A 16,335-nucleotide genomic window follows, 5' to 3' on the forward strand; every position below is an offset into this window, starting at 1 on the left:
AGTTACTCGTTACTACAAAATAAAATCACCAATTGCCAAGATAATGCACGCTCCATTCCAGTTGGTGACTGCCTGTTTGTTGCCAAGTGGCAAAAAAAATGAAACATAGGCCAAAACGAAAGAAAAAGAGGAGGAAGCGTAATGACTGATAGTTTCATGGCAGCACCTTGTGCAGGTTCTGCCACCATGGTAACAGACAATGACCACCCTGACCACAATGTTAATGAAGGTAACGTTACACACCTTTGGCCATAAAGTTCATAATCAAAGTATTTTTTTTACTTTTACTCTTACTTCTAATACTTAAGTACAATGAATATCAAATACTTTAAGAAGTCATTTTCTACATAATAACTAATTATACTTGTATGTTTACATAAGTACTGCTTTCACGTACTTTATACAAAACTGTGTAAAAGTGTACTGACCCGGAAGCTGATGTGCTTCTCAAACAGATCCGATGGCAGCATGTGGACATTGTAGAAGAATATCTGCGAAATATAAAAAAAAGAAACATTGAAAACATTTAAAGGGGACCTTGCAGCTCAACCTAATCCTTGCCAAATTGTTAATATTAAGTGCGAGACCGATGGACTCCAAATGAAGACATGTACACTCCATTTCAAATCTGTGTTGTCTGTTGTCTTCCTGTGTAAGAGAGAAGTGAGCGTACCTCATCAAAGAAGGGGTTGTTTCCCCTCTTGATCCTGGTCCTGTGGGTCTGTCCGCACACATGAACCTTCACCACTGGTTTGATGTTGTTGCCAGACAACTGTCGGGCCTCGATGATCCGGACACGAATCTACAAGACGCATGGTTTCACAGTATCAGTGTGCATGAGGAACTTAAGACAGTATGACAGCATCCCATTCTAACCAATCTGATCTTTGGGTTGAAAATAGGTCTTTAGTTTGTTAAGTATGTTCTTGTACTTAATGCAAAAAAGGAATAGCATAACTTATTTCAGTTTTTGCTGGTTGTTTTCTAATTGCTGGCTTTTTAAACATCCAGATTGTTCTGTTCTTGATATGTAACGTGCAGTATATTGTTGGTCTTTGTTGATAATCACTCTTTAGCAAAAACGCTATGAAACTGACCTGGAAGTCCTGAGGTTTATCAACTAGTCTGTGGCGATTCTGTCCCCTGTTCAACCGCTGGCGGAGGTTAACGGGCTGACCCGAGGGGACCCCTGAGGAGCCACTTTGGCCCCCTTCTGGTAGAGTCTCGTCCCCCTCCTCAGCACCACCACCACCACCCCCACCACCCCCTAATGAGCAGAAAAACAGGATTATCAAATACACGCCATGCGTCTAATTAAATGTATTGCTACCAGTCAACCTTTACTGCATTGCAGTGCATCACTAAAAATTTGAGAAACATACCAGCATCCACTGTGGCATCTCCTGCCAGAGGGTCATTGAGGTTTGGTGCAGCATTGGGTGGAGGATCATAGCCAATCACAAGGTTGATTGTAGCCTGGAAGGAAATGATGGGCTGGTTTGTTATTTGATTTCTTTAAAAAAAAGTAGGAGGTCTTCTTGTTGCTCAAATTATGTGATTGATTCATAAAGAATAATACTTACTCCAATATTCTGTCCACTTTCATTGGCCAAAGGAATATTTTTGGATGGCAGTGATCTGGTCTGACCAGAGGCGAGGTCTTTCAGAGAGATTTTAGTTGACCCAATGAATCTGGAACACAGCAATGAAATATGAAATACAGTTCTAGATTTGAATACACTGTACTGTACTAATTCACTGACTTAATAAGGCAAAACTTAGACTTTGACATTCAGCCAACCTATCCACAATCATATTACAGACCATAGACAAAAAAATGAATGCCGTATGTGCACTCAGTGGTGTCACATTTACAAAAGGGGCATATCGTGTGGCAGGTCACCTCCTAGAGCTAACAAACCCTGCCTGCTCAGACAAACAAGCACACCTCACAGTCACGGTGCAGAAGCTCCCAGCCAGTGATTCATGATGCGTTTTAATCATGTGGGACTTTAGAGAACTGAAATGAACCAGTTCTTCCATTTGAAGGTTCTTTGAGCACCAGCTTTGAACAATAGAGACAGGGTGATTTTGGAACCATACACAATTTAGATTACCTATTGTTTTCCAATGCTTCAATAAGAAAATGTATATAAGTTGGCTGAAAATAACAGGATTGTCCTGGTAACAAAAACATTATCCGTCTGTAAACACTGAGTCATTCGCCTATGAGTGAAACATTTCCCTCATGGAATATTAATTACAACATTTCCTGCAAAATGAAATAATCAACTTCTTAATGATTAAGTTAAAAATGAAAAGAAAATTGTCAAGAAAAGGCGCTGAATAAAGAATACTGATTAAAGACTAAAGAACTAGAACTCCTTAGATATTTCAAGGACCAAACTAAATGTTGCAAAAAAAACTGATTGAACTAACAATAATATTGGACTCCTCTTATGCAAGTACAGTAGCCTTTTTCAAGTAGTGTGTAGTTATTGCTTGCGGTTGATTGCAGTCTTTCTGCAGTCTTTCTTGGTGTTCAGTCAAAAGCTTAGCAGCTCAGTGTGTGGCTTGTTTATGTGCCGACACTCATTAGTAAATATGAAAGCAACAACATGCTATTTGCTCTGAGAAGAAAGAAAATATTTCACAAATCTGAAATGTTGCCAATGAACCATAAGACGTCCCAATGGAAGTCCAGCTGTTTGAAACACAGGGGTTTCTATGAATTTTGTCCACCCAATTTAAAATCAGTGGGCTAAATAACAAAAACACCTATTTGTATAATGCAAGACTGTACAGCACCATAACCTCCATCCTTACAAAAAAACAGAACATTATGATCATCATGAAGGAAGGCATTATTCGTTGCTGTATTAGACTGCATTAATTTGAGCTAGGTGTACCTAATACAAAATAAAAAATATGCTTAGTTAATGTTGGGCTGATAAATGATTTTCACTGGGTTGTGTCAAAAGTAACACAATGTAGCTAAAGGAATGCAGTGCATCATTACAAACTATATCATTCTTTGGGTGGACTGAGTCATATTATTTTTGGCAGCATTCCTGATGGGAGGAATTTTCCCAAGGTAGACCTCAGTTACTCACTACGGACACAAGATCCAATGACACAGTAGGCTCAGAATAAGATACATCCAAGGCTGGCCATAAAGCTTGCAATTAGACCCAAATATTCAATATTGTGTCTTTATTTCCCCTTTGCTGTAGTATTAGATCATAGGATTTGTATGATCTTGTCTTAATACTGAGCAGCAAAGCAACTGATAACTTAGAGGAGAGTATAAATTCTTCAAAAGTAAACTATAATATGTTCAATCATATTATGCTGCACTCCACTGACTTAGAGCAAATTAAGATAAATATATAATTCAATGAACTATATACAATTACTCAGACAGCTGCATAACAGGTTACCAACGATTTAGGTCACTACCGAAATAGTTGGACAGAGTTTTGTTAGGGAGGAGAAAGAATTGTTTTGGCAGCACAACATCAGGAAGGAGGCTGACACAGGGATTCTCCTGGGAGTTAGTGACCACCTGGTATTTAGCCCTGAATCTCGCTGAGTCACCAACATGGTTAGGTGTAAATTCCAATGGCTTTTCAACAAAATTGTGGACAGGATTTTGATTAAGTATGATGTAACTTATCCACTCTCCTAGGGGTTTTTCCTTAGACCAGTCTGCCAACAGCTTCATGCTCCAAACCATTCAAAAAGCTCAGGTGACCCATTCAGGCGTAGGGCTGTCCCTCGCACACATTTTTCATTCTGCAACTTCTTTGCATTCTGATAAGAGCATTCAAATATGAAAGAGATTAAATCATGCAGTAGGATTGTATGGTATCAAACACTACACACACTAGCCTGAACATCAACTACCAAAAGTTATGGGACAATATTGGCACTCAGTGCAGTGAGAATTGTAAACAGAATATGGAAGACGTGCTTAGACCTTCCCCTATTGTTTCGGGTCAAAACAGAATGTAATGAACAAAACAGACTTTGTGACAGTTGCAAAGCCCTGGTGATTCACAGGGGAACAGCCCCACGTCCAAACAATTGCAACCACCCACACGCAACAAATGATGTGTTTGGAGTTATGGTTCTATGTTTAGGTGTAGTTTTCCCTTTTGTCAGGCTTTAACAGTCAGTGGGACAACAGACAGCGGTGCTTCTCGGCACCAGACATTTACTCATACATAAACAAGTTGTAACCTTCTGGCCGGTTTCTGGTATAACAAAGTTCTAATTTATCAAAAACAAAATAACTATGATGAATTTCAACACAAGTGAATTTCAACACAAGCGTCCTTGGCTGAAGTTTAAAACGTTAATTCATAATTCAATCCGTCATAATTATTGTCTTTCACAGATCTGTTAGCATGGATGAGTGGAATGATAGAGCTCAGATCTTTGCCTAGCCTGTGAAAATCAGCAGTCACAGATTCCTCATTATTACAGTTGCGTCATATATTAATAAACAGATTTTTCAGCACTGTAAGGCCATAAAATCCAGAAATATATTTTAATAAACAAGGTTAGTGAAAGTAGGTAAAATATTAGGACACATTGCATTCTATAAGATGGAAATAAAAAAAGGTTCTAAATTTAAAAAAAAAAATTTCAGCCATATCCTATAAATAATTTTACCTAACTGTATTTATCACCCCCACATTTTACTATTCCAAATGTATCAGGGCAGAACAAGTTAGTATTTAATGGCAATAATAATAATATTTAAGTGGCAATTTCCTTGTCACATTGGTGTCGTCAAAAAAACATGCAATGACTCCTAAAATCATGCAGCGCTGATGTAGAACCTTACAGTGCATTCCTCGAGATAATACTTAATGTGAAAATGAGTAGGGTAAAAGGTTCAAAACACTGTAAAATCAGCATATGAAGGAGGTGCAAAGCAGGATATGACAATTCATTTTTAACCATGAACTTGTTTTACTAAATTGCCTGTCTAAAAGCTGACCGATTCAATCCTACTGTTAGCATTTAGCTCAAAGCACAGCTGTAAACACAGCCCTTACAGAGCTGCTAGTATGGCTGTGGTAGTGTTTTGACCTGTCTAAAATCCTTTAAAAGAACATGCTCTGTCTGTAAATGGCTTTACTTCTTTAAATAGTCTCTTGAAAAAAGTTTTAATTAATTTTAAAAAGATGGAAATGAAACCTCGATCATTTGTCATTTCACATTATACAGAATAGGTATAAGGAAATGAGACATTTTTTCCATGAAATGCACCATAGGTAGAGCAACAATGTGCTGCTATGTACATGGGAGGGAGGGGGGGGCATGTCTTTGTCCTACAAGCTTCAGATTTCTTCCTAAAATCTAATTAGTTAAAATGACACAGATTGCTTTTTTGTTTCCCCTTTCCTTTGCCATGACAACAGGGAATACCCATGACAGCAGCTGGGAAACTATTTAAGAAAGGGAGAAGTCCTCTTCTGCTCCCACTGTGTAGATCTTTAGGGAGTGTGTCAGACAGGCGAGCTCAGTGGAAAACTTTACTCAATTTAACATGGACTTGTGTGCTAGAGAGGCACTGTTGAAAAGCTCCTCCCCTCAGTTATGACAGTCCCATGCACAGAGGGAACTTTTACTAGGTAAAGCAACAAAAAGCAGGAAGGAGAAGAAATGCATTTGATCTGTTAGAGATAAATGTCAAAGACAGATATATTTCCATGTGCTTTGTTTACTAACAATACACAAGACTTTGATACTAGTAATTAGAAATGTCGAGGAAACATTCTTTGCGGTTGGTCTAGATTGGTCCCATATGTGATTCTGGCTTTATATGGAAGCGACAACTTTGAACTGCTTTGAAGCAACTTAGAAGCATTTTGCATTACAACACATCTCCTCACACAGTATCAAATCAAGTGTATTCATACTGTATGCACTGCAGTTACACCACTACAATATAGTTTGGCAAGTAAATGCCACATAAAAGTATTTTCCTTTAAAATGTTCCCTGTCCTCATGACAGAGTACCACACAAACCCAAGAGAGAGAGAGAGAGAGAGACAAACAGCAATTCATCTATTCATTGTTGCCCAATCCGGCTCAGTCATCCCACACAGCCCAGCAAGTCTTAGCATGGCAAGCAGGGTGTGAGGGGGTAGAGTGAGCCAGCTGCATAACTCAGACAGAGGGTGATTATCATAATATCTAACTTACTTGTGTATTACTGTGTCTGGGTTAATAATGATGTGTGTAACTAACCAGCAGGTAGTGGAAGTTGTACAAATACTTATTTCGATTCCCAAGGTACTTCAGATTGAGACGTCCTTAATGATAGCTTGTGTTAGACCGCCTGCTGTCTCTGACTAACTATAATCAAAAAACTCGCAGACAATAGAAAAAAGCTGCTGTTAGCTAACCTGCTGTCGGACTAGACTGACTAGCAGGTCGTTGTTTAGACAAGATGGAGTTTGCTTATTGATTCAATAAGGTGAGGCTCACATCTTCTCTTTCATCATTGCACAAATGCCAAAGTTAACACAGAGCTCAGCCTCATCCTGAGTTTGTTGCCACTTACTTATCTTTCCCAATAGTTTCATAGTCTTTCACAATCACGTCTATGTAGGAGCTAGAGTCCAGCCCGGTGCCCTTCAGATCGAACTCAAGCACCTGCAAGACAAGATAAGGGACATACAGCCCATCAGATATGATACTCCCAACTGCTGTTATGTCCTGAAGAAGCAAATCTTTATCTAAGAGTAGGCCCTTTAATTGGTTTTGCAACTCAGCCAGTACGACCCAAAGCAGTCACATCAAACTCCGAGCTCGTAATCTGTTGACATGGTCAATTCATCTTGACAGTCATATGACGACCACATGCTGTGTAGTGCTGGCATTAAAGTGGGGTAATCTTTTAATTAATCAATTGTTTCTGCTTTCCTTAGCAGCCTATTTAAACTAACTGATTAAAAATCAAAGTATAGGAGAGAGGCAGAGATATCAGCATGTCCCATGTGTGTTTGCAATGGAGATTTACCTCATTCCACACAGGATTCAGCTCATTGTCAATCCATTTTGTTTTCTTCTTCTCTTCTGAAAGTGAAATAATAGTTTGAGCATATTTATTGAAACTTTGACTCTTAAGACACCTATAATCACTTAACCCACTTGTTTTGCTGGCAAAGTTAAGTTACAGCTGTGACTAAACTGGCATTAGATTTGCATGCTTTATGGGAAAGAGTGATATCAGTGGGCTGCAGTTTCTGCCTTTACAAGGAAGAAGGGCAAAAAAGAGAGAAGCTGCCACACCTGGGTGGATGATGATGATGACATGGGTACAAAAAACAAACAGCTGAGAGCAACTGGGGCGGACAACCAGGATCGCTTCCTCATCACGGTGGCCATTCTGTCAATACAATTTTGTGTCTGACACCATTTTAATTCAGTAACTGAATACTAAGTTCCCTGCAATTTTCTAACTTGTCTTTTCTCTCCATTAGAGTCTTTGTTCTGTCTGAGCTCATGTGTACACACTACAAGTCCACGCATGGCCTCTACCTACAGTAACTGCTTTGGCATCTGCTGTGACATGTTGAGAACATTTTCAGTGATGCAATAGAAATTATGCATGTTAAGTTTTTTTTCTTAACATAACATTGCATTTAGAAGAACTACACTGACACTTCTACACTCCACTGACAAGTCTTAAAATTCTAAATGGACTATTGGACGTCCAGTTAATGCACGAGTAGAAGAAACCTAAAGAATACCACTACTGTATAGTTTCACACCAATCACACCAAAACAATTAAAACCATATAGTGACGTCATACTAGATAAAAGTACAACTCATTGAGCGACCATAAACTTAACATTTAGTCAAAAAGACACATTTTAGATCCTTCTTTTGAGACCAAATGTCTCCTTTGGAATAAATACAATTTAAACGTTATAAGTAAAAAAGAGACTTACCTTTAAAAATCACACTGGTAATTGGATCAGGTTGTCCAACTTTCTTTTTAGGCAGCCCTTTGGCCGATTCTACAAGAACGCGCAACATGGCAACAAACGGGTTAAAAAAGACAAATTCAGTGAAGTTGAGGAATTAAATGAAAGAAGAAAAAAAAAAGAGTCTACAATGGATTGTCGTGCTTTGGCATGCACACTGCCCCATCACTGAAGCAGACAGGGCAGGGCTGAGGATGTATATTTCCAGTCCCGATTGTGAGAGCAAGGGGAAATAAGGGCGGACCACGGGGATGTAATTACTCTGACTGGAAGGTCTGGGGCTGCTGCTGCCACCACCGTGCGAGGAGCCTCCAGCTGGGTGGAGCTGGCACAAAGAGTTCAGTGTTTCTTCATTAAATCCAGAAATATTTATATTACTAGTCCTAATGATTATTTTGTTTAGTGGATTTATTGTCGCTACATGAGCCTAGCTTCATAATTACGCTTCGGGTTAAACTTTTCTCTGCGTGTCTGAGCATTGATCTAATATGTTGGCTGTGGCTCCATCTAGTGCCTGTACCGGGTAACAGCAGGTTACTCAAACCACCTGAATAGCACTGCATGTCACTATTGAAATGTGTCACTGCAGTGACACAATTCAACCAAATGCAAAAAATAGACCTTCCCACAGAATATCTATGCAATGTGTCCTGGAATATGAGCTCATATCACCATTGCCTTAGGACTGATTCCTATCATTAGTGCTCCTGATATCTACTGTAAAATACATTTCAAAACTCCTGCTTATCTTGTGCGTAGCCTTCTATAGATGTTTTTAATTTTGGAAACAATTATATTGCAGCTTTCTAACATCATGGAAACAGCAGCTGAATACTGGTATTATTGGAGTAATGTTCACATGACACTGTTAATTTGTAAAAAACACATTTCATATCCTCTATTGTTCACCTAGCATCTGTATTGTTGTAGCAGTGTCAGTCTGTTAGTTTCCAGTCTGAGATGCGTGTGGTTACCTTCAAAGATCCACTGATGACATCATTGCTATGACGGAGCTTCCTGTACAAGGTGTACAGGAGACCATTTTTTTTTGTTAATTCCACTTGTGCTTTTCTTGCTATAAATAGCCAAAAAATATACTCTGAAGAAAAAGTATTACTGTGCCACTATTTTCTGTAGTCCATTTCTGGTTATTGGATCATATAGCAGATGCATTATATACAGTAGACGTTTGAGCCAGTTACAGTGCAGGCCACAGGTGTGTGTAGGTCTCATATTAGACAAGGTACAAGGAATAGCAGACCAGATTCCGCTGGGACATGACTACCTTCATTAAACGTAGTGGGAGGCCACCGTGGATAGCTCATGCTCATTGAAGTGGTAAGCCGGAGGGCTGTGGGTTGCCTGGCAATAATTAAACTGCATTAGTTATAACAGTCAGTGAGGCTAAAACAACATGACAAAGTATCATAGATTATTGCTTTTGCCCGTTTTAACATATATTTGCAATTTGCACAGGACCTACACTGCTGTATAAATACCCTTCATATTAATTAATACTTCATTGTCCTTATTGTGTATTGTGTGTTTAATTGTCCTTAAGTAAAAGTTACCAATATTAACTCTTCTGGGTCCTGACTAACTTTGCTTCTATAAATGATTAATCCACTGAGGGCTGTAGGGTTTGTGGCTCTGTTACCCCCAGCAGACTTGCAACTATTTTGAAAACACTCATCTCCCCACGGTCTTCTCACCAGCGATGTGTTGACTTTCCCCTCTCGGAGGGGTCAAACACTTGTGAAGGATGGCTTATTAATCCGTGGACCTGGACATTCCTTCCCTGTCTGGAGACAAAAAAGCTTTGTTTGAGCAAGTCAGGTTTGCCTGGAAAAAGACAGAGGGAGGGATGGAAACAAAAGGTCCTGGGTGTTTAGGTTCAGAGCATGGTGAGGATCTCAGATTGGCCTTAGCGCTCGTGGATGCTGCATCTTTTTCTGTCATCAGGGTGTGGATCTAAAGAGCCTGAAACTCTGAATTTCAAACTGGAAAGGGAAAAGATGGAGCAGTATCTGGTGTTTGGAAGAATTTAAAGAGGAGTTCAAACAGTGAGGCTCAGGTTAATAATATGAATACCTTAAGAAACAACAAAAAGCCATGGATGCTTTATGAGACAGAAGTACCACACAGCAGGATTTGGTGAGTTTTCTTCAACTTATTCTAACTTTTCTGAATTTTGCTAAATATACCTTACCACTTTTAAACAACTGTCTATGACCTGTTTCGGCCTGCAAAAGCCTTTTTGTCAGCTTTGCATGTAGGCTGTACCTAATAATATTCCTCCATAATATTCATCACACTGCTGTCTTTATTCCTTAAACACCAGTTCTTCCTGTCAAAAACAAAATCAATTGTCTATACTTCATCAATCTACCCTCGCGTTTATCCTTCCATGACATTACAAGAAGTTATGTAAAGTCCGCTATAAAGTTGGATGCCTGTCACTGGATCAGATTCACATATTTTCTCCACTCAGACACTGACAAGGATTTCTTCCACCCTTCCTACACAACTCTTTTGGATACAACAGCCTTTAAAAACTCCCTTTTTCAGCACCGTATACACTTTTATTACTTAATTATTTTATGGTTCCATTAGCATTGGTGAGAAATGTGTATGATGTAAAAGGACCACTGAAGCATGTGTCTTGATGAACCTGGAAAAGAGGTCACAATGTGACTTATTGTTCCAGCTTGTAGTCTCCCAGAGCAACAGGGCCACACAGGAGCTGCTGGTGGTAAAGACCACTTGGATGTTCCCCAAACATAACTTATTCCCCATTTGCAACATTTACCAAGCACACACATTAGGACCCACCAATCAATTGTTATATGTTTTTTTACTTATTGTGTTTCAGATGAAACATACAATATAAGACTTCATAATGTGATTTTAAACCTTTTTTTGATCAGCAGTGTGTTGTCCTAGTGCTGTCACTTGGGAGTGCTGCATTCATTCTGCAAAGAGCCAGAGAGAATAAGTGATGCTTAGGAAAAAAAAATGGTTCCAGATTGATTGATCTTTGGCTTTAGTCCTGGGCAGCATCTTTACTCTAGCAATTCTTATGCCATGCATGTTTTAAACCTGCTGTACACTTGCACACACAAGAAGGAAGTCAGCTGAAAAACTGTCCAATTCCTGCACAAATAAAGATTTTCCTTTAAATGATCATTGCTGCAGTGATCCAGCCTTTGGAGTAAGTGCTGCAGAGAAACTGACCCCCGAGCACCTGCAGCTACTGAGAAATGCATTTAACCGGTCAGAAGATGAAGCACAGATACATGAAAACATGTCGAAAGGAAGGAGCGGAAGGAACAGAGGAGGAAAGGAAGAACATGGAATGAAGTTTGAAGAGTTTCGGGAAGTTCTTAGGTCTGTGGTTGGTCCAGATGTTGAGGACACATGGGTTGAGAGGTTCTTCAGTGAGGTAAGGAGAAATACTATATGTCTAATAAAAAAAAGAAAAGCACATAGGCTACACGAAGTACAAGACATAATACAGTATAATACAGCACATCCCATCAGCATAGACTCACTGTGGCATCAAACATGTTTTGGAATGATGATGCAGGGCCACTGACAGAGTCTTCTGTTTTATATCCAGGTAGATATCAGCTGTACCGGGCAGGTGAAGTGGCAGCAGCTTTGTTCCTACCTGCTTCTGGAGTACACTGAGAGAGAGCGCGCCTCCATTCCCAGAGCTGCACCTCTGGACTCCCAGCCGCAGATCAGACACTGCTCTCATAACAAGGTAGATATCCACTGATATCTGGTAAAGGGAGAAGGAAGGTTGCAACTTTGTAGTACGGTATGTTCCAATGTTTAAACAATTACACCGAAAGGCCAAATGAGGGCGCCAAAATTAAAGGTCAGACCCCAAAGCAGTTTTGAGTAGTGACAGATTACATTGATTTGCGTCTACCTACTCAGGGACTGCAGATGGAAAGTCGTATGACATTAGCTAAAATGGGTAACGTTAGCTTTAGTACTTGGCTCCTCCTCTGACAGATACATATCATAGGCCTACTACTAAAACAAAACATTCTTACATTAAACATAACGTTGACCTTAACCAACCCCAACTGAATTCAATGACCGAATGTTACATTTAGTTAATGTAAAAAAAAAAATGAAATAAAAAAGGGTCACTGACAACCACACGTTAACGTTACTGGTCAGTCTTATCGTTCCTACCATACTTACCGGGCGGAAGGTTTCAGCAAAAGCTACGGTGCTCAGCTCAGGGGGCACATAGCAATTATGCTAGTTGGTGAAGAAACTGAAACATTAGCACGCTAAAAAGCAAGATGCCCTCAGAAGTCTAAAAAAGAAAGAAAGTGAATACTGGTTTTACAGTTGTAAGCAGGGCAGAAACAGCTATAGTGTAAGTATTCAGTTGTCAATTGTTTGCGAACATATATTTAACATCACATGTTAGCAAGCTGTGTATCAGCTAATGGAGGTATTCTGCCCCTTTGCAGCCGAAAATGAGAATGGTTGAGGTTAGCTATAACCTATCTGACCTGGGCAAAATGAAGGTATAAAACGTATAACTTTCACATATTCAGCGGTTTTTACAAATGATACTGAACTAAGGTGATAATACTAAAATAAAGACGAAGCACCTGCTCCAAAAGTGTTTTTTTTTTAACTTTTTTATTTTTTTATTGACAAACCATCTACTCCAGAAGTTGCCTGCAGCATCTGTGTGGGATGACACAAGTTACTAGCTGCATTTTTCTGCACTCTGTTGGATATTTGTTTTTTTAGTAGGCCTAATACTTGTATTCCTCTGTAACCTTTTAATTTATTAACTCATTCCTCTGCAGCGGGAGCCAACAGTACGTGTGGTTGCTGTCTCCCACCCTCCTCCGCTCCGTTATGTTAGTGTCAGTAAGGGAGGTCAGATCACTGTCTGGAACAGCAGCCTACACATCCTTAAAACTCTAGGGGTGAGTGACATAATGGTACTATTTTTACATCCACGTGAAAGTAGCTACTCACACTTTTTTATATTTATTCCTATTTAATCCAGCTTGCTGGAGACCCAACAGAGCAAATTGCCAACACGAGGAGATTTAGAGGTTGGACCACTGATGCTGTTTACATGGGAAACGTCCACAAGGTTGCCATAGCATCTGACTGTAGGGACTTGCACTTTGTGAATGTCGCCATGGGCAGTGTATTTGAGGATGTCCACCTGTTTGGTATACTTGATTGCTAACATGTACCTACTAAATGTTACTAATCTGAGCTGGTCACTAATAAAAACCAGTTACTGTATACAAAATATCTACATTTTCAAGTGTTAACTCATTGTCTCATCATTGCCCCAAGGGTTCCGTAGTGTCCCTAGTGCACTTTGTTACTGGCATGATGTTCAGGTAGGACCATAATTCCTTTGAGATGTTCTTTTCAGCTGGACAAATTCACTCTAAAAGCAATAAACTCATCACATGAATCTGAAAGCAATACACCCATCATTTGAATCCATGTGGGTTTTCCTTCCAAGTTTCCAGAGCGGCCCTCTCTGCTGCTACTGGGGGATGAAAAAGGAGGAGTTCACCTCATGTGGTTCCTGAATCCATCTAAAGGACTTTTCAAGAATCCATCCAAGGCAGAGAATGGCCCACAGAGGATATATTTCCCAGTAAGCTTGGCCTTGTCTATTCAAGCATTTTGCTCAGTCTCTGGTTCCTGCAGAGAAAAGTTTCATCCAGTCCCCAGTAGTAAACAGTGTAGCAGTCAGCAATGCCAACCACTTGTTGATTCCACTCCAATTTTACAAATAAGCATTTATTGTAACTCATCTTGACAACAGGACATCGGTGAACACAGCGACGTGGTGTCCTACCGTCACATTCCTAACATCCACCAGGAACCAATCAACAGAGTGATGTTTGAGCCCAGCGCCAACGTCATCATGACATCATCAGAAAGTGACACGACCTCTGTGGTTTTTATTAATGTGACCCTAAAGCAGGAGCCCTATGTTTGGTCATTTAAGCAGGTAACTGACTTCATAGTGTGGGGGTTGCCTCATCTAATGTTAATTAGGTTAGTATGTGTATTCTCAGTTTTACATATAACTGTGTAGCATACCTTTTTCTTTGGGTTAGACTTTTATGACACATTCAAATATTGAATTTTTGAGAACTTTTACAAACACACAACCTCACAAAGTCAGGTTAAAGCATTTTAGAAGCATCAGAAGTATGTTTCTAGACATGTACTTCTCTATGAACAATAGTATGAGAAAATCAAACGTAAAAGAGACAACAAGTGAGTTGACGTTATCCATTTCTGATGTGGACCGAGGTCAAGTAGAGCTCACAGTACTCTGGTCTGGGTGACTCTGACCTAACTGGGTAGGTCAAGGTTTGAAAATCAACTTTCACGCTACTAAATTTGTTTATAAATCAATACATGTCCTCATGTAGCAAAATAGTACATCACTCATTCAGTGAATTATCCCCAGCCAGATTTACCTAAAAGAAAACTACGAGATTTGAGACAAGTTATTTCTAGAGTTGACTTCTGCCCTGCATGTAGAGACAGACAGTGCCACTATGTGGAGAGAAAAAGTAATGCTGTCGGACAAAGTGTTATTAAACTGGGTGGTGATGCTCCTGTTATTCACAATGACTTTTTTTTTTTAAAACAATCACATTCATTTTATAGTCCAATAAACTGTCTGGACATTTTAACAATGAAGCCACTGTTAAAAGAAACTCCCCACTTCAAAAATAATGAGACCAGATGGCTTGATTTGTAATATCAGAAGTGAGCATGCTTTATTTTTCAAAGCAACATATGCTGTATACCATTTTTGCTCTTTTTGTCTCGTTTCAGGGGGCTAAATGTTTTGACTACAATGGCTCTTTGCAGTTGATGGTCACCGGAGGTTGTGACCGAGCAGTCAGACTGTGGACTCGCTTTGTGACCACCCGTCCCATAGCCACGCTGCGGGGTCACTGCACCACTGTGTTGGATGTTGCAATCTACCAACCTGTTGGGCAGATCTTCAGCTACTCCAGAGATGCTGTGAGTCGTAAATAGAGCACTGCCCTGACAAAAAATATTATGTACATTTATATTGTTTATCATATAAAATTTGAGATTTTTTTGTGAAACATGGCATATCTCAACAGAGATTGTTTACTTTCTAGTTGACAAATTGTTCCTTTGTCAGGAGCTGAGGGTTTGGGACATTTCCAGCCATCACTGTCTGAAAACCATCTGCCTGCAGTTCCCATGCCAGCAGCCAGGTCGAATCCCAGAACACGGCAACTTCCCCTTCCTGTTGCTGAGCCCGCCTCTTCCTGATCACACACGGTCTCATTTAGTGGTGGGATGCAAAGATTACCTGGCACTGCTCAACCTGGCTGAAACGAGAAGAGGAGGAGGCGGATGGATGGCAGATGAAGGAAAGGAAACTGGACCAAAGATTCAAACTGGTCCTGCCCTCTCCTGTGCGCTGTACAACTCCACTCTGAGACAGGTGGCGACGGGACATGTCAACTCATCTGTGTCTCTGTGGGACGTGGAGTCGGGGAGGAGGCGGCTTCAGATCTTGAACGCTCATGGAGAAGATGAGCTCACCTGCATGGCACTAGACTCCTCCCACAGAAGACTGATCACTGGGGCTCGGAACGGCACTATTAAGGTTTGATACCACTTCTCACTTCCATTTTGTACAAAATCACTGTGAATTTAATTAAATTGTTTACATGTATGAGAAAGGGAAGACGAGCTTGTTAATGAGATGACCACTCTCCAAGCAGGTGTGGAACTTACTAAATGGCCTTAACTTGCACAAACTGGAACCCGTCACCAACTCTGAAGTCACCGGGTTGACCTGTCTCCATGACAACCAGCTGCTGGCTGTGGGGTGGAGCCAGCGGGTCGCTCAATATGACATCGCAGCTGCCAAGGTAATGGTAAAGGTGCTTTGAATTGATAATCCACCGCAGTTTCAAAAAGAATAACTTACCACTGGACTGAGAAGCAGTGCTGAAAGTTTCAAGTGTGTTGCACCTGTAACCACAGTGATGCCATATGGGTTTCACTGCAACAAAGTGGCAGCAAAAACCAGATTTTCAGGGGATATTAAATTACTCTTTATCTTTCTGCTCATAACTGATGCAACAATATAATAATGTAACCTGGTATTCCAAGTATTACTTCCCCCCCATTCTTAAATAACTGATAAGTGACAGAGCATTAAAGGTACTCAATAAAGTTATGTTTGCATTCACTGTTTACATCCTTAACATATAGTAAACATGTATTTAATTCACTGTTTACATC

General features: G+C 40.0%; 2 protein-coding genes across 6 annotated transcripts in view; one reads left to right on the top strand and one right to left on the bottom strand.

The window, feature by feature from the left end:
- Positions 1–8,245, bottom strand: part of LOC116671150 (myoferlin) — a 31,343-nt gene extending 23,098 nt beyond the window's left edge. For all 3 annotated transcript variants that reach the window (XM_032502144.1, XM_032502145.1, XM_032502143.1), the window contains exons 1-8: positions 7,975–8,245; positions 7,040–7,095; positions 6,581–6,672; positions 1,584–1,692; positions 1,383–1,476; positions 1,098–1,267; positions 674–802; positions 429–491 (exon numbers count right to left, since the gene is read on the bottom strand). In XM_032502144.1, the coding sequence (XP_032358035.1) occupies positions 429–491; positions 674–802; positions 1,098–1,267; positions 1,383–1,476; positions 1,584–1,692; positions 6,581–6,672; positions 7,040–7,095; positions 7,975–8,062 (801 nt within the window). In that variant the 5' untranslated portion in view covers positions 8,063–8,245. The remainder of the gene's footprint in view (positions 1–428; positions 492–673; positions 803–1,097; positions 1,268–1,382; positions 1,477–1,583; positions 1,693–6,580; positions 6,673–7,039; positions 7,096–7,974) is intronic.
- A 1,558-nt stretch (positions 8,246–9,803) lies between these two features.
- The window catches only part of LOC116671153 (WD repeat-containing protein 49), a 13,341-nt gene continuing 6,809 nt past the window's right edge, over positions 9,804–16,335 (top strand). For all 3 annotated transcript variants that reach the window (XR_004327211.1, XM_032502150.1, XM_032502151.1), the window contains exons 1-11: positions 9,804–10,164; positions 11,206–11,452; positions 11,630–11,776; positions 12,855–12,977; positions 13,061–13,232; positions 13,363–13,409; positions 13,538–13,675; positions 13,847–14,035; positions 14,878–15,069; positions 15,218–15,691; positions 15,810–15,959. Coding sequence is in view for 2 of the 3 variants with exons in the window: in XM_032502150.1 (XP_032358041.1) it covers positions 10,094–10,164; positions 11,206–11,452; positions 11,630–11,776; positions 12,855–12,977; positions 13,061–13,232; positions 13,363–13,409; positions 13,538–13,675; positions 13,847–14,035; positions 14,878–15,069; positions 15,218–15,691; positions 15,810–15,959 (1,950 nt within the window). In the remaining variant the exon portion in view is untranslated. The remainder of the gene's footprint in view (positions 10,165–11,205; positions 11,453–11,629; positions 11,777–12,854; positions 12,978–13,060; positions 13,233–13,362; positions 13,410–13,537; positions 13,676–13,846; positions 14,036–14,877; positions 15,070–15,217; positions 15,692–15,809; positions 15,960–16,335) is intronic.

This window comes from Etheostoma spectabile, chromosome 21, assembly GCF_008692095.1.
Source record: "Etheostoma spectabile isolate EspeVRDwgs_2016 chromosome 21, UIUC_Espe_1.0, whole genome shotgun sequence".
NCBI classification, from domain to species: Eukaryota; Metazoa; Chordata; class Actinopteri; order Perciformes; family Percidae; genus Etheostoma; species Etheostoma spectabile.